This window comes from Lynx rufus, unplaced genomic scaffold (genome assembly GCF_022079265.1).
Source record: "Lynx rufus isolate CCGP_SWC_20201006 ecotype Redwood Valley unplaced genomic scaffold, mLynRuf1.p SCAF_2, whole genome shotgun sequence".
NCBI classification, from domain to species: domain Eukaryota; kingdom Metazoa; phylum Chordata; class Mammalia; order Carnivora; family Felidae; genus Lynx; species Lynx rufus.
Genome location: NW_025814834.1, coordinates 26,747,913 through 26,773,646, shown reverse-complemented (window position 1 = coordinate 26,773,646; position 25,734 = coordinate 26,747,913). Strand labels below are relative to the sequence as shown.

Genomic DNA, 25,734 nt, shown 5'->3' with positions numbered 1-25,734 from the left:
TATCTCCTCAAATGAGATGTGTTCCCAAGTATGTGCCCCCGTGTTTTTATATTTAGAAAACAGAGCAAGAGCTCTGGTTCATTTGTTTCGAAGTAGATTCATTCTAAAAGTTCATTCCTTACTAGTCACACACCAGATGCATTGTCTAAGGTGTTTTTTCAGCTTTGAAAGACTTTCTTGGAATATGCAGGTACTTTTAGATATGTCTTTTCTTTCAAATATCTCCATCTCTAACACTGTGCAGTTCTGCTCAAAAATTCTTGAGGAGCTCAGTTTTTTCCCCCAGCATGGAGGGAGAAAGTGTTTCATTGACATGGCTGTGGAAAAACAAATGAGCGTTTGTTCCGTGTAGAAGGATGGATTCCCTCTTTGCACAGCCCAGGGTGCAAAATGAGGAGTGATCAAGACTCAGTATAAATAAGCAAGAGCCTGTCACCATTAGGAACGATCATTCTCCCAGCTGCTCTGTCCACCCCATCCCTCGGCATTCAGAGAGTCAGAGAACTGCCTCCTCCGTGTTTATGCAGATGAGTCCATTTTATTTGGTACCCTGGTTGAGGAGACAATTTGAAAGAAGAGTTGCTGCCTCCCATAGGCGTGTGTGGTTTTTGCTTTTGTTTTTCAAATGAGTTTGGATTTTTAAAGAAATCATTTTACCTTACAGTTCAGGCCTAGATAATAAATGCTGTGGACTTATACTTCCTTGATGAGTCTATTTCTTACTTCCCAACACTCCTTTATGAAATACGTTCTTTCTTCCATGACCAAATGGCCACCTTGTAACATCCAACCCCGTAAAAGAGCTATTAAGTTTTAACTGATTTTTTTTTTTAAGATTTGTGGTTTTAAACAGCTTTCTGGGATACAATGGGTCCTGAGATGGAAGTCAACAGATCCTTGTCTTGTTTTAATTCCGCTAATGGCCAGCTTTGTAACTTGGTCAAGTTATTCCGCTTCTCTGGGCCTCTGTGGCAAAAGAGGAGCTTGTAGCTAACTATCTCTGAGCTCTCTTTCATACCAAAATGAGCTGTTTTCATCAGTTTCAGAAAGTGTGGGCCTCCAAAAAGGCCTAAACTGCCCCCCCCCGCTAGAAGAAGATAGTCGTGGGGTGCGTGGGTGGCTCAGTTGGTTGAGCGTCTGACTTTGGCTCAGGTCATGATCTCACAGGTTGTGAGTTCAAGCCCCACATCAGGCTCACTGCTGTCAGCCTGTCAGTGCAGAGCCTGCTTCAGATCCTCTGTCCCTCTCTCTCTGCCCCTCCCCCGCTTATGCTCTGCTCTCTCAAAAAATAAATAAAAGCATTTTAAAAATATAAGCAAGAAAAAAAGAAGAAGATGGTTGTTTGGAGACTGGGGGAAAACAGCACTGTTGGCCTTGAGAGGATGTGACACTCTTTGTCACTGATCTCCTGTTCTTTGCAGTGCTCAGAGAAGTCATGCCTGAGGACACCTTCTCTGAAGAAGAGAGTTTCTGATGCCAACCTGGAAGGGAAAAAGGACTCTGGAATGCTGAAATACATCAGACTGCAGGTATTGACATCTGGATCAGAAACATTCATGGAGCAGTCATGGGGGAGGAGGGCGCCAAATATCCTTTTTACTAATGCTTGAGACCGACGGGGCCAGTTGGCATAGTGTTAGCATAGAGACCCCTTTAATTGGTGGGTCTCTATTGCAGGAAATTGCAGGGAAAAAAAAATCCCTTCTCGTTAGCCAGCAAGCTTCCACAGAGCCCGGCTTGGGGAATGTGGCTGGAACATGTCTCCTCTCACTCACCCCACTCCATGGAGCTAATCCCCCACCAGCGTGTGGTAGCCATGCTCACCGCTCTGAGGATGTGATTTTCTGGGTTCAAATCCCGCATCTGCCGCTCTGGCTCTGGGACCTTGGGCAAGTTGTTCAATGTCTCTTGGTCTTATTTGCCTCATCCATAATAGGGGGATTATTGCCTGGATTAAAAGAGGTAGTACACTTAACTACTTATCCAGTGCTTGACACATTGTTATATTGTTATTACAGCCTAAACCCTAAACTCTAAATCATTACGTGTATTCCCGAGTCAGGCAGCAGGGTGGGGGGGGGGGGGGGGCGGGTGGCAGGGAGGGAAGAAAAACAACTTGTGTTTCTGGAAAGTATTTAAAACGGTTAAAGACCTAGACTGTCCAGAACCTACATTTATCACCTAAAGTATCTGAAATAATGGATTCAATATGGTTTTTGTGGCCTAATCTGGGGCATTAACTACAGTACACAATGTTTTAAAGGGAACATGTCATCCACATTTACTGGCTTAGAAAACTGACGTTCTGAATGGAACTCCTTTGTAAATTAGAGGCTGCTCACTGTCTTCAGTGGACCTCAAGTCCTAAGAGAAAGGAAAATAGGACGCTTTGAAAGCCCATCAGGACTTTTAACACAAAGATGTACTGGCTTTTCTCATAGAGCTCATCCTACAGCTTATTTCTTAGGTGGCTGCAGAATAGTTTTTGCGGTGAAAGCATTTTAAAAGTAGCGTGTCGTTTTGTAATTGTAATCAACTAATGAGGTATAAAGCTTATTATACACCATGCCAATAAATATGCTCCCATTTTAGGAAGCATTTTACAGTCATTTAAGGAAAGCAGAGAAGGGATGCGGCACGTAGGTTCCAAGAGGAGTGCAGCAATCAGTGTCTTCGAAGATTTTAAGACGTGACTTCCATCTCTTCCCAGGTGATGAGCCTGTCTCCTGCCCCTTTATCTCTGCTAATCAAGGCAGCACCGATTCTGACAGAGGAGATGTACGGAGACATCCAGCCAGCTGCCTGGGAGCTTCTGCTCAGCATGGATGAGCACATGGCAGGGGCGGCAGGTAAAGACAGAGCACCCGGGACCCTGCTTGCCACTCATCCTGGGTGTTTAACTGAGACGCACATCCACTCCCTTTCATTCCAAGGTCAGACCCAGAGCAATTGCTAGAACTCGAGACAGAGCTGTGCACTACAGGGAGGGAGGCTGAGGTGCCACCCACCCTTTACGTTTACCCCGTAGACTGCACAAGAGCAGTGTGGCTCTCTGTGGCCTTACCAAATTACAAAGAGTGATTATCCCCAGAACCTGCATTTCCGCCGTGCTTCACAAAAAGAGAACTTTTTTGTGTGTGTTGTGATCTCCCATTTACCGTGAGCCGTCATCATTAACTTCACTAAATCGATACAAGTAATATTTTATGTCCAAATGAGAATATCGAAACAGATTTGTTGAAATGTGGGTGACATAGCCAAAGACACACAGCTAGTAAAAAGGACATGCAAAATGTGGGGTTTTCATGTTTTTTCCACTTTTTGTACATATTCTTTTAGTTTTATATAGTTGTTTTAATTCCATAATGTACATGGTAAAATCTCAAATAATACGTAAGTGTATGAAGCTAAAAGTATCTCTTCCTCATGACTCTCAGTCTCTTCCCCAGAAGTGACAATTTTTAAGTTTTTCAGGAGTCCTGCTAGGGTACACTATATATATACATATATATACATATATGTATATATAGATCTATATATATGTATATATAGATCTATATAGATCTATATAGATATAGATATAGATATATACCTAAGTACCAATGTATATGTTGTGTTTTCTCTTTCACACAAATAAGACATATCATAAAGACTTTTGAACTTTCCATTTTTTCTTTTATATCTAGATTTTTTTTAAGAATTTATTTGAAGAAAAATCTATTCAAATCAGGCAGCACCAAACTGGGAGTGCTTTACCAACAGGAGCTCAGGGAGGGTCTTTTATAGAAAAAGGTGGGCCACCTGGCTGGCTCGATCTGTTGAGCATCCAACTTCAGCTCAGGTCATGATCTCGCAGTTCACAGGTTCAAGCCCCATATCGAGCTATGTGCTGACAGCTCAGAGCCTAGAGCCTGCTTCAGAATCTTTGTCTCCTAATCTGTCTGCCCCTCCCCTGCTCACACTCTGTCCTCTCTCTCTCTCTCTCTCAAAAATAAACATTAAAAAAATTTTTTAAGGAAAAATGACAGAAGCAAAGTAAGGCAATTATTGACTGGCTATAGCTAAAAGCCTAGTTGGCTTTTATGGCTTTTAGCTTTATGATTTGTAACCTTAAGGCACTTACAGGCTTAGATTCTTGCTGGCTTACATAGGTCACTGCAGGATTAATGCCACATCATTCTAATGGCCTCCTTGTTTAATGAACAAATTTCCCCTTGTGGTCATCCTCTCATATATGAGAGATCCAAAAATTTGGTATTAGTGCTACCCTCAGTCAGATCAGAGTTAAGTTGCTCTTATTTCATTGTGAAACTCATAGGTTATGATGTCAGATCCATAAAACAATCGTTTTTACTATTTCCCTCTTTGTTCATCTTCTTTCTGCTCTTCTGAGCAAGTGAGACCATGTAATATATGGTTGATGCTGTGACCGTGCATTTAAGAACACTGAGAGAACATGGCACACCGGGGAGACTATAATGGTAACTATTAGGAATATAATGCCAAGAGACTGAAGGGTGCTCCTCAGCCAGGGTCTCCATGACCCAAACTAGTTGGTATCAGTTAATGTGCCTGTTTTTAGCCAAGTGGCTTATTTGTTAATTTCTTGTATTTGCTACAATGCCAGATGTTTTGAGCCAGGTGCAGCAAGGGCTATTTTATCATGCACAGAAGTTTCTGTGTTTAGACGATAAGTAATCTGAAGCAATTTTATTATCTGAAACCACCTTACCAGGAAAATACAGAGATTTTGTTGTACAGCTATGGCCTTAGCAGTAGATGTAGCCATAGTTGTCAGAGCTGACAAGCACTGTCTTTCCTGTTCATTAACAGAAAAAAGCAAGTAGCAAAAAGGCAAAAGGAGTAACAGTTTAATATTGGAGATGATGATCTTGATCTGCGATCTTGAGAAAGCTGTCCCCAAAATGCAATCTCTATCCGAGGAGGAAGCTCCCTAGTCAATTTTAAGGTTAGATCTCCAGCTGGTATGCAGTTCCAAGAGTTTAGAGAAACTCTCTCATGAAGGATGTAGACCGACCATTCAAGTCCCTGAAGTTTGGCCGCCATCTGGGTAGTAAAGAGGAACTGGTATGGTCCCTTCCAAGGACATTCAAGGACAGTTTTTGTTCTTAGTGATTCCAAATCAGAAAGTGGGGAACATTAGTTTGGGAGTGGTGGCCAGACATTTAAGGAAAATAGGAGATTCAAGATCTAGTTGGGTGTACAGATAAATAACGTCAATGACAATGAACAGGACTGGAATCTGATATTCACAAGTGTTACAATTTTTTACTACAACATAATTTTTCCTTTACAATCACGTTCATTTCTATCAAAGATAATCACTGTAAGACTAATTAATTTGTTTGCAAAATAAATCTAGTTTCATTAAACGTGACCTTATTATTTACCTAAGTACAGCAGGAATAGTGATTGAACATATAGGCTTATTTCAAATCTGTTTTGCTGGAACTTTTTATAAGACTCATAGATTGGATTTTAAAAAACTCTCCAAGGGTGCCTGGGTGGCTCAGTAGGTTAAGTGTCCAACTTCAGCTCAGGTCATGATCTCATGGTTTGTGGGTCCAAGCCCCATGTCAAGCTCTTGCTGACAGCTCAGAGCCTGGAGCCTGCTTCAGATTCTGTGCCTGCCTCTCTCTCTTCCCCTCCCCAACTCATGCTCTGTCTCTCTCTGTCTCAAAAATAAAAAAAACATTAAAAAAATCAGGAAAAAACAAAAATAAAAACCTCTCCAGACTGAGAAGCCAAGAGAAGAACTCAATATGAGACTTCACCTGGAATACCTATAGATTTGGCTGAATTTCAATCTTCTTGAGGTCCCCAGGATATCTTGAGTTTCCTGGGCCTTCCCAGAAATGACCTTTCTTACTCACCTGGTAAGGTTGCAGGGAATCCTGTAAGCAAGGTACCAGGCCAGTTTTTCCAATGAGCTGTTATTGGCTCCATAAAGTCAACCTTACTTCTTTAAAATTGTCTGGTCAAATCTGATTTTATGCATATTCTCAAATACAATATTCCAGTCAAAGTCTCAGTGATAAAACAAATGTTTCCAGTTGTGCCCTCTTATATGAAAAACAGGTTCTTATTGAACTTATGCAAATAATTACATTGTCATGAAAGTAAGAATACTCAATGAGTTTCTGAATTCTGGAGGAATCAGGTGAGGAGAAAAGTGAATGTTTTATTTCAATATGGTTTATAAAATTACCGTTAAGTCATAGATAGCTTAAGAGAAAAGAGAAAAAAGTATCTTTAAATCTGGAAAAATAAAACATTAAGGAACCAGTAATGTTTCAAAGAAAAAGTTATTTAAAATTTTAATCATCCTCATCAGTACATTCAATCTCATATCATTAATTCTTGTTCTACTTGAATTGTTTTTCCATTAGTTCTGGAAATGCTTAACCAGTTCAGTTTTATGATCTTACCATGAATCTTTCTGAAGATGCTTTTTGTCAAAGCATCAGAATAAAACAAGAACTGTCTACAAATGACAAAAAGACTTTTAAAAAGTGGCCATGATTAAAGATCTGATGGGAGTTCATTTGGTAAAGAAAATGAGTTATTTCTATGGTATGCAATAATTTAGGATAATAATTGGACCATGAGAGTATTAACAACTTCCTAGAAACTTTGAACAGTTTCTGGAATACCTGTATTGGTAATATATATCCATACATATATAACTTAAGAATGTTTATTAACACTTCTTACTTGACAATGCTTCCACATAATTTAACATGCCAAATAAACCTAATTAGTTTAACATCTCTCTTCAGAGATGAGAGACATTCTTTGAGATTTTCTAGAGACCCTCTGGGAAAACCCAAAGTTACTTTGAAATCAAAAAGACTTCATTTAGAATTTGATTTGGGGAAGTTGCCAAAATGTCAAAAAGTTTGAACATTTGACTAAGTAGGATCTCAGATCATTATGAAATAATATTAATTATCTATTTAAGCCACAATGGATTTTAAAGGTAAATACAGGAAGTTACATAGTTGTGAACCAAATTTAGCTCTTTTAATAATAAAAGGATTGAGTTTTTTTGAGTTATTAAAGAGCTGATAAAGACAACATGAAGCACAGTAAATTATTTTGGCAAGGCATAAAACCTTCATTTTCCAGGTAGATTATCCAAAAGGTAAAAAACAAAAAAAAAAAACACTTTTCACAATCTTTTATGAAAAGCTGACTAATAGTCCACGAAAAGTTTGGTTTTTTTTTGTTTTGTTTTGTTTTGTTTTGTTTTGGTGAGACAAAACCAAATTCTAATTTTTTTACCAGTGTGTTTTTAAATTTTTTTTTTCAACGTTTATTTATTTTTGGGACAGAGAGAGACAGAGCATGAACGGGGGAGGGGCAGAGAGAGAGGGAGACACAGACTCGGAAGCAGGCTCCAGGCTCCGAGCCATCAGCCCAGAGCCCGACGCGGGGCTCGAACTCACCGACCGCGAGATCGTGACCTGGCTGAAGTCGGACGCTTAACCGACTGCGCCACCCAGGCGCCCCAACCAGTGTGTTTTTAATATTAAAACTCATTATTTAGGGACGCCTGGGTGACTCAGTCAGTTAAGCGTCCGACTTCAACTCAGGTCATCATCTCACAGTTTGTGAGTTTGTGAGTTCGAGTTCTGCGTCTGGCTCTGTGCTGGCAGCTCAGATCCTGGAGCCTGCTTCAGATTCTGTGTCTCCCTCTCTCTCTGCCCCACCCCCGCTCATACTCTGTTTCTGTCTCTCTCAAAAATAAATAAACATTTTAAAAAATCTCATTATTTAAAAATTTAAATACGTCTATTCCAGCCACATGTAAAATTTCTTTTCAAAGATTCCTTTCTATAAGCCTTCAAACAATTCTTTTCACACCATTCAGATTTTGTTCTGTTTTTTGTTTGTTTTTGAACTTGAAAAACATTTCATTTAGTTTCTATATTTCTGAGAGTATATTTGATTTATATAAGTGCTTATTTATCTTTAATCCAATAAATAGAGTTCTTTACAAATTAATTTTGGCAATATCATCTGGAGTAGGAATATATCACACATCTGCAACATACATGCATAGACATACATAAATATATAGACAGACACAGAGATCTTGTAGCATTTGCTTTAAAATTTTTGTCATGAGACAGGTGTGATAATGCAAAACTGACTAGTTTATGAAAAAAACATTTGGATCTAAAGTGTGTTTCTGGCAGATAGAATAAGTTAAGATTACTTGCTCAGATGGCTAATTCTTTTACCGATATTTGTGGAAAAGACTAAAGATTTTCATTCACCTAATTTCTCAAGTAGTTTCCTTTTTTTTTTTTTTTCTGATAAAAATCACCTCCCTGAAGTTTGCATTTCGACTTGGCTCTAGGTTTCTAGGGAAGACCAGATAGAACATTTACATCTCAAAGGCACACAGAAAGGATGTAAATTTCTTCAAGAAGGGCTTTTGTTCCCTAAATCCACATTTCTTATAATATCTGAAAGCCTTTTGAGATGAATAGGGGTTTAGAGATTGGTAGAGAAGATAGGTATGTTTTGTTTCTAGGGCTGCATTTCTGTTTTTGTTTGATAAGTAGAAGATAATTTATTAATTCCTCAAAGAACTATGTTGTAATTTGAACATCAAGATGCTTACCCAGCCATCCAACTACATTATCCTCAAATTGCTTCTTTATATCTGGGAAATCAACTAAGATGGAAATCAAGATTCCTATGTTCTAGATTTATGGCTGTGTTTCTTTGGAATGTTTTAGTAAATCCTTCCACAGTGGCTTCAGAATGTTTCTATCCCTCCAGGCTCTTAGTTTCATTTTGACTTAGGAGAGAAGCCCTAAAAGAAAAAGTTTCTATGGAGCTCTGAATATCAATTTCCAATTTGGCCAACTTCTGACCATAGAGCTACTTGAATGAATGAATGAATGAATGAATAAATCCTTTTGAATAATTTCTCAGGTTTCATCTGAGACAAATAGTAAATATTTCTGGCAGTACTGAACAACCCCATGGACACAAGAGGGGACAAAGATGATGCAAAACATACTACCCTCCCCAAATCCAGAGCCATCCCAAATAACAATTATAGTGAGTGCCTGGCTGAGACCCTTTTTTCTTTAGGGCCTTTCATAAATGAATGAGCTTATCTGAGATGATTAAGTTATCCACTGTGGCTTCGTGATTCAAGACTATCTTTGGTAAGGTTAACCTTACTTGTTCAGCCTTAAAACAAAATTTTATCCACCTGAGGCCTCATATTAGACCAGTCCAGTTTACTTCTGACCCCAGACCCAGTCCCGTTTCTAAATCTGAATCAGTCCTTGCAACTCAGTCTGACCCAGGCTAACTCAGGCCAGTTTCCAGACCCAATACAGAAAAAGAAATGCTCAAATAAAGTCTATAAGCCCATAATGCAGAAGCTACAGAGCTAGGATCTAGGACCAGGAAGAGACTTACCCATAACCTCTGAAGGTAGGTAGCAAGAAAGCAGCAAGTTCAGGGGCTCCATAGGTACCTATACCTGGTTGCTCATTGCTCCTGGGGGCCATCAGGGTCCCCTTTGGTTGCCTCTTGTGACACTAGAACTGTTAAAAGATAAACTGGGGTATACTAAAAATTTGAAGAGTTTATTTGCACAAAAAACAATTCAAATTGGGCAGCACCCAATGAGAAGTTGTTAGAAGCACTCCCTAGGAAACCATTTTTAACATCTGCTTATAGATTCACCTCATTCTTTTTAATGGCTACCAAATATTTCATTGAATGAATGGACATAATAATTTATTTAACCTGGACCTACTAATGGAAATTTAGGTTTCTTCTGGATTTTTATACTACACTGCAACAAATGTCTTGTAAAATATTTTTGTTCACATTAAAGCTTAGATTTTTGCTTCTCTACCACATGTTTCTCAGGGAGAGCTGTAGGGAAAGGCACACTTCCCAGATATGAGACAGCCATGGAAACTTTCATGGAAGATATGAACAGGTAGACCGGGCTTTAATAAAAGCTAGAAGAAGATGGTGTATGCAAAGCCACATGGGCTGTGGAAATGCATGGGTCTTATTTGGAAAGCATGAAGAGGAACTGAGACTGGGGTGGCTTTTGTAGAGGAGTCCCCAGTCCATTATTAGATAAATGAGTGGGAATCAGATTGTAACAGACCTTGAAAGACACACTTGGACGTATGGACTTTCCATTGAACTGTGGGAAACCACTCATGGGTTCTGAGCCAATGAGTAATGTCATATATAGAGGATGTGTTGTTACCAAGTCGAATGTGGCAGCAATGAGTGAAGTAGTAAGGCGACATATAGCCAGTGATGTGACATTAAAGCTAATAGGAAAAGGTCAAAGGTAGAGATAAACTGGGGGGGGGGAGGAATCTGATCTATGTGGTCTCTGAAGCAGTAAGAGTGGATGAGATTTCCAAGGGAAGAATCTATAGAGAGGAAAGAGCAGAAGGATGAGCACTAAGCCATTGACCTTCTCTACCTTCAGAGACAGGAAGAGGAGCAGCCAGCAGAATACCCTGGAAAATGACCAGAAAAGTAGGAGAAAAACTCAACCTCAAACCATGGAAGCCAAAGAGGAGAGCTCATCAGAGAGATATTTATGAAGGTGTTAAAAACTGAAAGGAAACAAATGCTGTAAAACAAACAAACAAACAAACAAAACCACTGGGTCTACTGATTAGTGATCATTACCAGAAAATTGCTTCAGGACAGAGATTGAGGTAGAGCTTCAATTGCAATAATGTAAAGAGCAACCATGGTGTTTAAAAGTTGAGACAGAGTAGAGCACACTTGGAAGAAAAGTAACGGAAGGAGACAGAGTGGAGATTTAAGGAACTAGTAGGATAAAGAAAAGTATAATCAAAAGCTAATGGTCACAGTAGCTAACATTTCTTATAGAACTAACTATAGCACACCAGTTGTCTTACTGGATCCTTGAAACCACTATTTTATAGATGAGCAAACTGCAACTAAGAGGGTTCAAAGGGCTTATCCAAGTGCACACAGTTCAGAATCAGCAGGGCTGGGAAACCAAACCCAGGTCTTCTGACTGCACACACATAGATGTCCCTCCCATATGCCACATTGTCTCTAAAAAATGAAACCTGCTTTAGAAGTGTGTAGACTTCTCGTGTCACAGAGCACTTTCTCATACATTATTTTATCTTATTTTGACAACAAATTTGGAGGCAGCTATCATCATCATCATCATCATCATCATTGACCTTCTGACCCTAAAGAAACAGAGGCTGAGAGAAGTTGAGAGGTTCTCCTAAGGACACATAGCAGAGAGGTTTCAGACCCGGCACTCAATCCTAGCTACCCTAACACAATTGTCTGAGTATTTTTTTGATGATCCAGGAAAAAGTACAAGAGAGATTTTTAAATTATGTTTTTATGATTGACACTGGCTCATTCATCCATGCTACAGAGTGTCTTTTTCTGCCCCATTATTCATTAACTTTGTAACTTATCAGGGCACTTGACCTTTCTCATATTGATATTTGGCTTTCCCCAAAATTAAAAACAACAATGGTATCATGATTCATGAAATCTCTTTGGGCTTCTCAATCTTTTCTATCTCTCAGAAGGGTAGATGTTTCTAATACAGTCTACAATGTGGATTTTATTTTTAATATAATGTAACTGGGACAGTTTTTAATGGACATTTTTACATACTGTCCCTGGATTACTATGAAGGTGGATTAATGGCCACCTTCATTTTCTAAAAAGGATATTTCGGTATATAATTGCCTTTTTTTCATTTGCTTCCTCACACATTCACTTTGCACTGTGAGCCAAAGGAAGCTTTGCTTGGAATGAGGTATTCTACTGAAATACCACACTGTCACTGCCCTCACCAGATATAGGAAGATTGTGGATGGCACAAAGTATTATGTTTGGTTTCCAGCAGCTGAAATAAGATGTGCTTTTGCCAATGCCGGTGGCCTGGCTGCATTAGCTCAGGAGTCATTTTCAAGACACAAGAATAGCTCCCCACTTGTCCCCATCCCCAAGAACCAACCAAATTTAAAAGATGTGTAGCTGACAAATTGTTGGCCGTCTCTAGCTGCCATGTTCCTGCTGTGTGCGGTGAAAGTCCCTGAGGCTGTGTCTGACATGTTGATGTCAGAGTTCCACCACCCAGAGACTGTACAGAGGCTGAATGCTGTTCTCAAGTTCCACACACTCTGGAGGTTTCGCTACCAGGTCTGGCCCCGGATGGAGGAAGGAGCACAGCAGATTTTTAAGGTGAGGGATACTTCCCCCATAGGAATTAGATTAGCACACTAACCCAAGACTTGTTTAAATCCTTGAACCTCAAATCCATGGTGTGTGGCCCAAGAGATGCTTCTTTTTTCTCTCTGATTATGTAAGTAAACCTAACTCATATATGCATGAATTCTTGTTTTAATAATTGAAATAGAGAAGAGTGGTAAAGTAAGAAAATCAATGTTCTATAAACCTCAAGATCCCACTACCATCCCAAGAGGTAAACATAAAAATTTGGGGTATAAACTTTCAGACGCTTTGCTGTATCTATACATATAGATGTTTTTTTGGAGGATGGAGTAATTAACACAAATAAAGAACATAGAGTTAAAACCTTTCATTTTTTAATGAATAAGCTGAGACCCAGAGATGTTCATCCTGTACTCTATAACATCATGTACTCTATAATATTATTTCATAATTATACTTCAGACCCATTCTAGTTTATTTTTCACCTGACTTCATTTTTCTGATGTCAACTAACAGATCCCACCTCCCAGTATAAACTTCACCCTGCCCTCGCCAGTGCTTGGAATGCCATCCGTCCCAATGTTTGACCCCCCATGGGTCCCTCAGTGCAGCGGGAGTGTCCAGGACCCCATTAATGAAGACCAGTCTGTGAGTAACAGGCATTTTCTCGTATCTTCAGGCTCCTTGGTGTACATGTAAGAGAGAAGGACAATGAGTATGTGAGACAGTTTGTTAATTCTTGTCATAAGAATGGAATAACAACACAGAAAATCAGCCATGAAAATCATAAAAGGTCATTGTTCTTATGAATAGAATCATAGTCTCAATAGCAGCCACCTTATACAGCTGTTAAAAACATTGGGCATTGATTTCTTGGCCAAGGGTAGCACTTTTGTCCCTAGTTATTATAACACAAACACATTCGTTTAACTGGTAATTCACAAGCTACCCAAAAGTTAATGAGAGTGACCCTGGATAAGAAAAGGAACTGAATTGGCAGTTCTTTTTTTCTTTGTTTGGATGTTGGTCTGTTCTTCATTTTGTTGATCATTAGTATCATCATCACAAATATCGCTCTGAGACCTCAGGTCTTAATGTACTTTAACGTGACACTCTATATGTAATATAATTCATAAACAGCTAAGTTTAGAACATGGCATACTCATAGAACCAAGAATATATGCCTTTTGAAAAAAATGAGTCTTCAAAGTATGCTTTTTTCACCTGTTGAATAGCATTTTTCTAAATTACAAGAGTAATGTAGAAAATATGGAAAATAAAGCAAAAAAGGAGAAAAAGAACATACGTCTTTGCACAAATCTATGATTATTTTCTTGCACAAATTCCCATGGAATTAGGGCAATTGGTATATAAATATTAAAGATTTTAAATACACCTCGCAAAATAACCCCAGGAAGATTTTATCATTTTACCCACGTAAAATAGAATAGGAAAGTGTTTTGTCTTTATTCAAATTAGCTAGTATTATTTTTTAATGCCACTTTGATTGACAAAAAACGAAGTCATTGGTTTTTTTTGTTCACAATTCTTTAAAAAGTTTGTTGGATATATGAAGTTAGCTTGAACGTTTTTGCACATCACATATTTTCTTGACATTGTAGTTCTCTTTGGAGAACTGTTTGTTTGAGCTCTTAACCCATCAAAATATTTTAATTCTTCTGCATATAGTACTTTTGTATCTGATGGTGTTAATGCCAAAGAGAAAGGCACACCTGGTTTTTTCTCCATATATACAATAAATCCAGCATCTGAACCCCTGGCATAAGGATCTTTGATTTGTCTCCTGCATAGACAACGGATTCATTTGAGCCAAACACACTCTCTATCCCAAGTTCACAACGAATTTGAAGCCAAGACCCCTGATTCGATAGAGTTCTCTTTCTCTCATTACATAATTCTTACCTTACCTTAATATAATAAATCAGTTTAACCCCTAGCTCTGCAAATAAATTGCCATGTGGCCTATCTAATGCCCTTAATTGCTATTGTGCCATTCTGCATAGGAAACCTTTAGTCTTATGTTAAGACCCTGCATTCAACCTTAGTAACACTATCAATTTTCATTATTTCTATTCACTAACTTTGTTTCTACAAATACTGTTAAGTATTTACAGTGTCCCACTGTATTTACCTACAATAATTAAATATTTACAGTGTGGTAGTTAGGATACAAAAATAAAATAAATCATATAACCAATTGTTTTATGTAAGCGATAGCTCTCTTTCCTCCTCCTTTCCATGGTTCTTTCTCTTTTATTAACCTTTATGAAATAAATGTCCTTCATTTAAAATCATTTCAAAAAATTATGGAAAGGAATAAATATTAAACTTCTTTATTTCATTTTAATGTTTAAAGAGTGGATCATTGATATCACCCCAAATTCTAAAGGTGAAATCCCAAAACTTATAGATATTCTTGAAGAATTATTCTCATTGAATGAAAATGAATAGCTTAGTTACATACAACCTGGAAATCTGATAGAAAAACAAATAGCCATGAAACTAGACCATGGGTGCCCTACCATTTCCTGAGAACAAAGTACCATATTTTGTAATTCTATTGAAACACTCTTTATGTCTATGACCTTGCAAAACAGTTTCTATAAGATCAACTGGTCTTCATGTCTCCACAGAAATCCTTTTCAGCCCGTGCTGTGTCCCGCTCCCATCAGAGAGCAGAACACATCTTAAAGAACTTGCAACAGGAGGAAGAGAAGAAACGTCTTGGTAGAGAAGCCAGCCTCATCACCGCCATCCCCATCACCCAGGAGGCTTGCTATGAACCCACCTGCACACCCAACTCAGAACCAGAAGAAGAAGGTGCCCTCTATACATGGGACTTCTTGGGGGGCTCAGTCTCAGGGAATGAAAAGGACTTGCTTTGAAATAAACATTTCTGTGATATAAGGTGATATGCACCCTCTTTCTCACCTCCTGACACTATCCAAAGAAAGAGGAGGGAAGTTGTTCTTTTCTTAATTGCTAGAGTTGGCTTGTTTACAGAGGAGGAAGTTAGTCACATTGAATGAACCAATATGATAATGAACCAAGACGTGATTATGATTCAGAGAACAGCTAAATCCAGAGTGTATATTGAAGTGAATGCAATCAATCCTTCATCATTAAAAATGGGGTTAGTCCATTTTAACTATCAACCTTGACAAATGCAGCCAATTTGTTGGTTGGTATCAGAAAATAATTTATGAACCATTCTAATTAAGTGATTCTCTGCCCAGCTTTTGTAGAATCTATGGGACAAAGTTTCTGCCTTTCTTTCTAAAATATTTTTTTCCATTCATAAGTACACTCTAATTTACTTAAGCCTTATGCTCTGAGAGCAGTATACACCTGTGATGTAAGTACAGCTATAGTTGTGACGATGATGACTTTTTTGTTACAAAACCAAAGGTTACATTCCTCATTTTCTTTGCCAGTAGAAGAAGTCACCAATCTGGCATCCCGTCGACTGTCTGTGAGTCCATCCTGTACCTCCAGCACTTCCCATAGGAATTATTCCTTCCGCCGAGGGTCAGTCTGGTCTGTGCGTTCAGCTGTCAGTGCCGAAGGTGTGTCCTCTTAGAAATTTGTTATTTATTGCTTATGACTTGTGTGTGTTTTGAAACATTTTCCAGTTAATATTATTATTATACTTCACCACACTGTCTTCATTAAATAACTTGTTTTATGACTCAAAGTTCAAAAAATAAATATTAGATTAAGTGGTACTCTTTTTTTTTTTTTTTTTTTTTACCCAGCAATTTACCCTTTATGAATTGGCTCTATTTTTTTTAATTTTTTTTTTAACGTTTATTTATTTTTTGGGACAGAGAGAGACAGAGCATGAGCGGGGGAGGCGCAGAGAGAGAGGGAGACACAGAATCGGAAACAGGCTCCAGGCTCTGAGCCATTAGCCCAGAGCCTGACGCGGGGCTCGAACTCACGGACCGCGAGATCGTGACCTGGCTGAAGTCGGACGCTTAGCCGACTGCGCCACCCAGGTGCCCCTGAATTGGCTCTATTTTAACTACATTATAAGTAATCATATTGCTGATGGGTTTCATCCCTGGCTACACATTACAATCAACTGATGAGCTTTAAAAAAATACCCAGGCCACACCCAAGATCAAATCAGAATTTCTAAGAATGGGACCCACACATCAGTATTTTTAAAATCTACTCGGGTGGAGATTCCAATGAGTGGCCAAGATCCACTAGAATGCTATAGGATGCTCTTCTGGAATAATTGAAAAATCAAAGGAAGACCACAGCTCCTGTTACTTCTGTAATGAAATCTGATTCCAGGGGGGAAATGTGATATCCTTCAATTCCAAGAATTTAAAAAGTATGTTTTCTCTACTCATGAATAACTGTCTGGGACTCACTGCCTCATGATAACATAAATTTCATTACTGATTTATAAAGTTATTAGAAAGTTGTACAGAAACCAGTGGTTCTCAACCCTCAGCTGCACAACCCTCAGGAACTTCAAAAATGACCGATGTGGATTAATCACAACAAATAGGGATTGGGCCAAAGGCTCATTTATATTTTTTATCACAGATATAATTTTCTTGAGATATGATTCATGTACCAAAAATATTCACCCTTTTGAAGTATACAATGCAATGGTTTTTAGTATATTTATAGAGTGTGAATAGAATGATGATTATCACCTCTCATTTTAGAATATTATCACATCCAAAAAGAGACGCTATACCCATTAGCAGTTGTTCCTCATCCACACTTTCTCTAACCAGTGGCAATAAATACTCTGTCTCCCATTTTTATGGATTTGCTTTTCCATACATTTCATATAAATGGAGTCATATAATATATGGCCTGTTGAGACTGGATTCTTTCACTCAGCACATTTTCAAGGTTCATCCATGTTGTCTCATATATCAGTTCTTTGTCCCTGGACAATGTTCCATTATATAGATATACCACATTATTTATAAATTCGCCAGTTAGTGGACATTTATTTCCACTTTCTGACTATTATAAATTATACTACTACGAACAGTGATGTACAAGTGTGGGGTACACTGCCAAGCTATTTTCAAGATCAGCTGTGTCATTTTACATTCCTTCCAAAAAGTATGAGGGTTCTGATTACTCCACATACTTGAATAATCAAAACCATCTTGGAAATGAAGAACAAAACTGGAAGACTCACATTTCCCAATTTCAATACTTACTGTAAAGCTGTAGTCATCAATACTGTGTGGTATTGACTAAAGATTGACAGTAAATCAATGGACTAGAATTGAATGACTAGAAGTAAACTATTACATTTATACCGCTGTCATGTTTAAAAGGGCACCACGAATCCTCAATAAGGAAAGAAGAGTCTCTTCAACAAAGGGTGCTGAGGCACCTAGATATCTATAACCAAAAGGATGTTAAATAAGCAAGCTTTGAACTGAGAAATGTTGCACTGGGATTACAATACTGAGAAAAGCCCTCCAATGATGTCTCTCTCTTCAGATGAGGAGCACACTACTGAACACACACCAAACCACCATGTGCCTCAGCCCCCCCAAGCAGTGTTCCCAGCATGCATCTGTGCAGCCGTGCTGCCCATTGTTCATCTAATGGAGGATGGTGAGGTGCGGGAAGATGGCGTAGCAGGTATAGCTTTGACTAGTAAACCCATCAATAACTCTCACAAAACACTGAAGCTGTTATCTGATGGAGGACAGTAGGATGCTTTCGAAGACATTAACTACTGGTCACATGTTGATTTGTTTTATGTACAAACTACAATTACAGATTTGTAGTATACTATACTAACATGATCACTGTCTTCATCTCCTTGTCCCACTAACTTTATGACCAAGAAGTTGCATTTGAAATACATACTTGGGTCTAGGAGTATTATTTACGACTAGAAAACTGAATAACACTTATTTGACCCCGTGGACATCAGATGGCAATTCCGGCCACCTTGGAAATCTTAGCTATTAGCTTGACACCACCGATGCCATCTGTCCCACTTGATTACCTTTCCAGAGGTACTAATCTAAAGATAATAATTGCAAAATGAAATGATAAACTATGGGTAAAGATGAGTAACATTTGTGACAGATAACAGGTTGATATTTCTAATGTTGTTATTAAAAAACCCATAGAACTCAATAATGATGTTTTTAAAGCCCAACAGAAAAACGGACAAAGGATATAAATACATGGCCCAATGGCCAATAACATCTGTAAGCAACATTGTTGTTTAAGACAACAATAGAAACTTTATATTTCAGCCAAAAAATTGCAAAGCTTTTTTTTAATTTTATTATGTTTTTATTTGAGTATAGTTGACATACGATGTTATATTACTTCCAGGTACACAACATAGTGATTCAACTTTTCTGTATGTTATGCTATGCTCAAGTACAGCTACCGTGAAAAAATTATTCTAAATGAAAATACCCATAGTTGGTAAAGATTCAGGGAAAAAAGAAACCTCACACCTTGCTGATGGGAATATAGAATTCAATACAAGCATTCTGGGAACAAAGTTTCACAATAGGTGTCAAAAACCTTAAAAGTGTGAAAGCTCTTTGATACAGATTTTGACTTCTAGCAATTTCCTAGGGCAACAAGGGCTGTATAAGGGTCTTTATAGGTTTCTGCTTATTGTACATTATTTAAAATAACAAATATTTGAGAAGAGTTTAAATTTCCAGCAAAGCAATTAGTTAGACATGGTACCTCCATATGCACATTAGAAATAACATTCTAGTAGAATATTAACATTAAGTTTTTAATATATTGCTAAGTAAAAAACTGAGTGCCAAGGAATATTTTCTACATATTATTTAAAACTACATGTAAATAAAAATTTCACGTGTATGAGAGGACATATTGCAAAATGTTTATAAGTTGTTTCTATGATTTGTAGTCTCACTGTCAGCTGTCTTTTTCTGTATTTTTCATGTTTTTAAGTGTTAAATTGCCCTACTTCAGCAATTAGAATAAAGATAATATGCTAAGATAGTTTTGCAACCAATTTTGACCTAAGAAAAACCTACACCTATTTTAATTATTTATAAAGACACACAGAAACTAAAGCTTATATTTACATATCTCTTGTTCATATTATTTATTTATATAGCCCATACTTTTAATTGGAAGGTTAGTTTCTGATGCAAAAAGATGGTATCTTTTATTCAAAATATAGACCGAACAACACATTCATGCTGAATTCCATATTTATAGTTTAGAACACTAAACTAAGTAAACCATTTAGACTAAAGATCATCTAGTGCTTATCTACCACTCACTTCTACCCACCTGCTTTCCTAGCTTGGGCACTTCCAGGCAGTCTTGGCCTGATTGTTTTCCCCAAAGTAGTAGAAGCACTTTCTTCACATCAGGAATAATTATTTATTCCTAAGACATCCTCATAGAAGTGGGAACCTAATTACCACTGGCTTAACTACTTCATCTCACTAAAGGAGATACTATTTAAAGCACTCACATGAACAGTAAAAGATCATCTCTAATTCATATGCATTATAAACCAAAACACATTTTCTAAGAACCAAATAATTACTTTAGAAATTTCTCCATGCAACCAATATTAAAATATGACTTTAATTTGACAAATATTTATCACTCCTAAAATTAGGGTAATTTCCAAAACAAAGATTCACTAATGTAGTCTTTCTTTTTATTTTATTCATTTTTTCAAATGTTTATTTATTAATATATTTTTGAGAGAGGGAGGGAGAGAGAGAGAGAGCAAGGAAGGGCAGAGAGAGAGAGGGAGAAACAGAGAATCTCAAGCAGGCTCCATGCTGTCAGTACAGAGCCTGAGACCAGGCTTGATCTTGCAAACTGAGATCATGACCTGAGCCGAAATCAGGAGCCGGGTGCTTAAACAACGGAGCCACCCAGGCATCCCTCTTTCTTTTTAAATTGAGATATAATTGTCATATAGCATTGTATTAGTTTTAGGTGTACAATATAATACTTTGATATATGTGTATGTTATGAAGTGTTACCACAATAAGTTTAGGTAATACCCATTACCACACGTAGTAGCAATTTTTATCTTATAATGAGAACTTTTAAAATATACTCTCTTAGCAACCTCCAAATAAGCAATACAGTATTGTTGACTCTAGTCACCATGCTGTATATTACATCCTCAGGATTTATTTATCTTATAATCAGAAGTTTTTACCTTTTGACCACCTTCAAACATTTACCCTACCCCCTCTTTTGGGAATCACCAATCTGGTCTCTGTATCTATGAGTTTGGTTTATTTTAGATTCCACATATAAGTGAGATCATACAGTATTTGTCTTTTTCTGTCTGAATTATTTCATTGAACATAATGCCCTCAAAGTCCATCTTCATTATCACAAATGGCAAGATTTCTCTCTTTTAAGGCTGAATGATATATCACTGTAAATCACAAATGTATTCTTTACAAAAGCAATTCTAAAATCTAAAGACCACCCTATACTTTTTCGTTACCTTTTCTTTATAGGTGAAAATGTTCAGAAACAAGTAACAATGAGAACAAATACCTACCTTTCAACAGAAAAAGTGTTTACAGAACATTGTTAAGGCAAAAAAAAAGATACTAATTAAAATCTTAGTAAATTGTTTGAATAGTTTATCTAATACTTTATTTAAGACAAATGCTCAATGTCTTCTCTCTTCTGAAGTGAGTGCTGTGGCCCAACAAGTCTTATGGAATTGTCTAATTGAAGATCCATCGACAGTTCTTCGACATTTTCTGGAAAAACTGACCATCAGCAATAGACAAGTAAATTCTTCTTTCTTTGTAGTATAGCTGTGTAGCACTGTGGGTGAACACTGTTAAAAGCAAACAATGGATTTCATAGTGCTATGCATAGAACATCAATTTCTGATACACAGCAAATAAGTTCTTTAGGAAATGGTAATGATGAGCAGTACTAAACCTTGCTGTTTTCTTTCAAATTTGTCCATCGACTGATGTCTCCATTTGTGTTTGGTGCACTGGTAGTGATGAACCTAAGTTACTGAAAGATTTTCAGTCTTTTAAGCAAAGACTAAATTCAGTATAGTGTTCTTAGTAATGAATATATTTATTAAATTCTGATCGCTTAGTAGTCTGTGATACAGGTGGGATTATTAGAATATGTTGAAACTATCCATTAATCAAGACAATCTAATTCAGCAGGCCACCTGTGTAAAAAGATTATGACAAATAAAGTAGTTTTCTGAGCAATGGCAAAACACACTGATTAAAAGTATTTGTTCATTTCTGTGTTATGGTCTTGTTCTATAGAAGATCAAGTTTAGTTTCTGAAAGGTAAGGTGACTTATAGACATCTCTATTTATTCCCTCTTGACCTAACTTTATCTCTTTGACTCAAAACCCGGGAAGTAGACCTGTGAAGTCCATGAAACCATGTATATTTAATGGTATCTCAAGATAGGTCTGCCTGACATTTGCATCACACCTGGAAGTCATAGCAAATAGAATTGGCTAAATATATACCTTTCCTGTGATTTGCCTGTGACCTATAGACACGGTCTAACTTTTTATTAAAAAAAAAAAAAAGAAAGAAAAGAAACTTGTCTAACTACTGCTCAGTTATTTCAGATTGGCTCCTAAGCAAAGGTGTTACTGTTGGTTTAAATACTGTTTAATAAGTATCATATATACTATATTAAAATGCTGAACATAATGGAAATCAACATGAGGGAAAAGCAGGAACCTCCCCCACTTTTTAAGAAGTTAAATTTATGTCCTACAGCATGGTAGCTGAACGAGATGTAGACATTCTGTTCTTCTTTCAGGATGAGTTAATGTACATGCTGCGCAAACTTCTCTTAAATATTGGAGACTTTCCTGCCCAGACATCTCACATCCTATTCAACTACTTGGTGAGTTTCAGCCTCCAGTAAGTTGTAAATGTTCATTTCCAGTTAGGAAGCAGCAACATGAGGAAAAATTCATAGGAAACTTTTTCAATAAACCCCCCCATTAATTATGTGACTGGAGGTAAACCATGGTCAGCTAAATTCACCCCTGTTTGTATAGGGAAGCCCCTCCTGACACTCTGCTTGGCATGTAGTAGGCACTCAATAAACATCCATTTCATCTCTGCCTTCCTTTGGCACTATACAACTTCCCTATGTTGCTTCTTAGTTTGGGTTTTCTGTTGTGAAAACTTATATGTCATTTTAGTCACTTTTCCCTTTTTCTATCTTGCTTTTTAAAACACACACACACACACACACACACACACACACACACACACAGAGGCAAATAGTTGCCCTAGATGGAAAGTATCTGTGAGTGTATTTTTCCATAGTGCCTATCTTTGCTTTAAACCATCCTGACAGCTCCTTCCTGAACCCTCCAGAATTTACCAGTTTCTTTAGGATGTTACACCCTAAATGAATATGCAGTTTTGGGGTGGTTAGCCTGATGCCTGTTCTTTGAAACTACACCTTAATCCAGACAGACAGATAGCCAAGTGAATGTCTGCATTGGGGGAACTTCGTTCTCCCTCACTATTGTCAGTCTTCTAGCAGGTAGGGAAATAGAAGCGGAATCCAAATGCATCTGCAGTGAAATGATAAATTTAACATTACAGCTCCTCTGTGCAGAGAAAATTTGTAATCCCTTTCTCTTGTCTGTGACTGATTTGGTTTCCCTCATGAGTGCCCACCAGCCGGGTGACAAGGGAAAGAATATAAATAAGTGTCCAAATCCACTTTTAAGTTCAGACTGATAAAAATGTATAAATAGTAACTTTGGATAGCATTCGGTCTTTCCTGGCTAAAAAAAACCCCTAGGAATCCTATTTTTTTTCCAACTTCTTTCGTCTGTAAACACTATGTGGAGTTGGAAAGAAAAAAGACCTTTGTTGTTGGAAGGTGGAGGAGGGACAGTATCCTCCAGACTGAGGCCCTTTGATATGGAAAAATGAAGCAAGCCACTCCATTTTGTTCACACAGAATTTATTCGGGGTAACTTACTGACGGCGGTGGGGGGGTGGGGGGGGGAGATGGAACAGACGCCAATCCAAGTGCTATGCAGCTATTTTCCATGAAGTCCACACCATCATCTAGAGCTTTTATATAGAGCAAGGGCAACGAGGTGAAGTGAACAGGTAGTTATCTAAAGTGGTACCATCTGTGCACCAGAAGGAAGCTCAGAACAAGCTTTCCTGCATTCTGGTCAGGGCATACATTAACCTCCAAGGGACCTGGAACATGTAGCCCCAAGGAAAATTACTGCATGAACACAAACAAGATGGAAGGGCAAAATCGGAGTGAGTATTCTCAGCACTCCTACATTCGTTCAGCATTCTATCTATTATTCAACATTTGCTCCGGCTCCTCCCTTTGTGAGACAGCGTTCTTTATCTGGCTGGTTGCTAGATGCCTGGCTAGTGGAAACCAATGCCCATGGTTGCTATGACTTGGGTACTGTGGGCTCCACGTGGTGCCTGCTGAGAGACAACCTCACCTCGGCTCCTGCTGGTGCTATACACACCTCTAAGTTCTAGTTGCGTGTCCCAGATGGCTCCAGCTTAGGAAAGCCGCTGACTGGTGCAGTATGCTCGGTGACATCAGTCTGTGGCAATTCTATCCAGAAAGCTTTCCAGCCAAACTTTATGCTACTTCTTGGTCCTGGCTACACCACGCAAAAACCAAAGGTAGGTTATTAAAGTCAAATGTCAGGGCCTTCCTCAGTTTAAGTATGTGACCTATCACGTGGCATCCCAGTGCTATTGAAAGGCCCTGAATTGAACCTTTGCTAGAGACCCAAAGACTGGAAGCAAAAGCCCCTTCAGGTGTCTGCCCATTCCCTTGGGTCACTGGGTAGGGGGGATACTTACCAGGACCATTGCTCTCCATTGTCTTTTAGCGCTGGGATAAGAAGATGGACATTCATTTCCGTTTTTGCCATACTCTCTTCTGTCAACTGAAAGTAAACCTTATTGGCCCACATAGGTGCTCCCAGCTAGGTAACTGACTAGGTCAGTTAATAAAGAATAGGCCTGGCAACACTTTGGCTTTGCTATATAATCCTATTGTACTTGAATATAAATTCTTGTTTTTGCATTTCTCTCTAAACCCTAATCTTTCCCCAAATCCCAAGCACATGGATGCCTTGAGTGGACTATAGAATAGGTCTTATACTTAGAACAGCAAAACAGTGAAGGGCAGAGTCATTTTTAAACCATTACCCTTATTATATATCTTTTTTCTCTAATGACTATTAAGGATGTGTATAGTGGGGATGTTGGGACCACTGACCCATCTCTTCCAGACTTTGTTAGAGACATTTCACTGCTTAACTTTGACCCATTGATCTTCACCCTGGGGTTTGAGCACATTTGGGAGCAGGGGATGTGAAAACTTTCAAAGGGATTTGGTGCCCAGATAGTTTTAAGGGAATAAATCTCCAAATCTTCTATTTACAAATATGCACTAACACTTCTTCAGTATGTCTGCCCTCTCAACCACTGTTCCTCTGCAGGCTCACCCTGACCATCCCCAATACCACCAGACTGCATTGACAGATACATAAGAGAAAGAATCGAATGTGCTTCATGAGTTTTAGAGAAGCCTCATTTCTGATGGATCAAGGCACTTTAAACCCATAGGACTTCCTGTCTTTTTCCTGTCTTTGGTAGATTTCTACTAGAGATGAGGTTTGGCCCTCATTAGGGTATTTAGCCTACAGAACCATCAAAGCAATTTTAGGTTAGTGACACCATAGGCTGATTCTTTCAAAATAACTAGAAAGTTTTCTAAGATTAAGAAATTTTTCAAGAAACAATAGAAAAAGCTGCAGTGGGGAAACAATTTTACATAATTTCTTTATGATTTTTTTGTGCACTGTTAAATAGGGTTGTTAAAACTTCTTTCATCAAATTTGTGGAAATACATATTCCAATATAGTCAATCCTCCCTTTATTTCAATGTATAGAGTGTTTAACATATTCTACTCCTATTAACAACAAAAAAATTACCTTATGATGAAACATTTTAATTGTAAATTTAAACATGTACCAAAGGACACAGAGCTTTTCGAGATTTTAGGTGACAAGAACAAAAAACTCTTAAGTTCACCATTTAGCCAAGCAGAGTGTTCATTGTTTCAGACTGTTAGATATAATCCAAGCTGCAAATACTGTTTGGGCAAACATCATGTAGAGATTAATTTGGGGTGGCCTCAGTACTTGAGCTACCAAGGGACTTGAAGCCTGGAAAAACAATCTTCTGCTTTCCTCTTGAGAAATCACCATCTTAGTGATACACAAAAATATATGGCAACCTGTTCTGGTTGGTTTTCCAGTTATACCCTCTCTTGCTTATGCCCATTGAAAGTATTAGAGGACCTGTTGAGCAGAGAATATGAAGGCACAAAAGAACATTTAATTAAGGAAAGAAAAGCCAAGGGAATGAGAATGTTTGCT

The 25,734-nt window shown here is 38.0% G+C and overlaps 1 protein-coding gene across 3 annotated transcripts in view; it reads left to right on the top strand.

Annotated features, from left to right (window-relative positions):
- Positions 1-25,734, top strand: part of UNC80 (unc-80 homolog, NALCN channel complex subunit) — a 222,632-nt gene that overhangs the window by 127,873 nt on the left and 69,025 nt on the right. For all 3 annotated transcript variants that reach the window (XM_047085057.1, XM_047085055.1, XM_047085056.1), the window contains 9 exons: positions 1,422-1,529; positions 2,711-2,849; positions 12,098-12,279; positions 12,787-12,918; positions 14,925-15,111; positions 15,726-15,857; positions 17,779-17,922; positions 20,971-21,071; positions 22,094-22,180. In XM_047085057.1, coding sequence (XP_046941013.1) covers positions 1,422-1,529; positions 2,711-2,849; positions 12,098-12,279; positions 12,787-12,918; positions 14,925-15,111; positions 15,726-15,857; positions 17,779-17,922; positions 20,971-21,071; positions 22,094-22,180 — 1,212 coding nt within the window. The remainder of the gene's footprint in view (positions 1-1,421; positions 1,530-2,710; positions 2,850-12,097; positions 12,280-12,786; positions 12,919-14,924; positions 15,112-15,725; positions 15,858-17,778; positions 17,923-20,970; positions 21,072-22,093; positions 22,181-25,734) is intronic.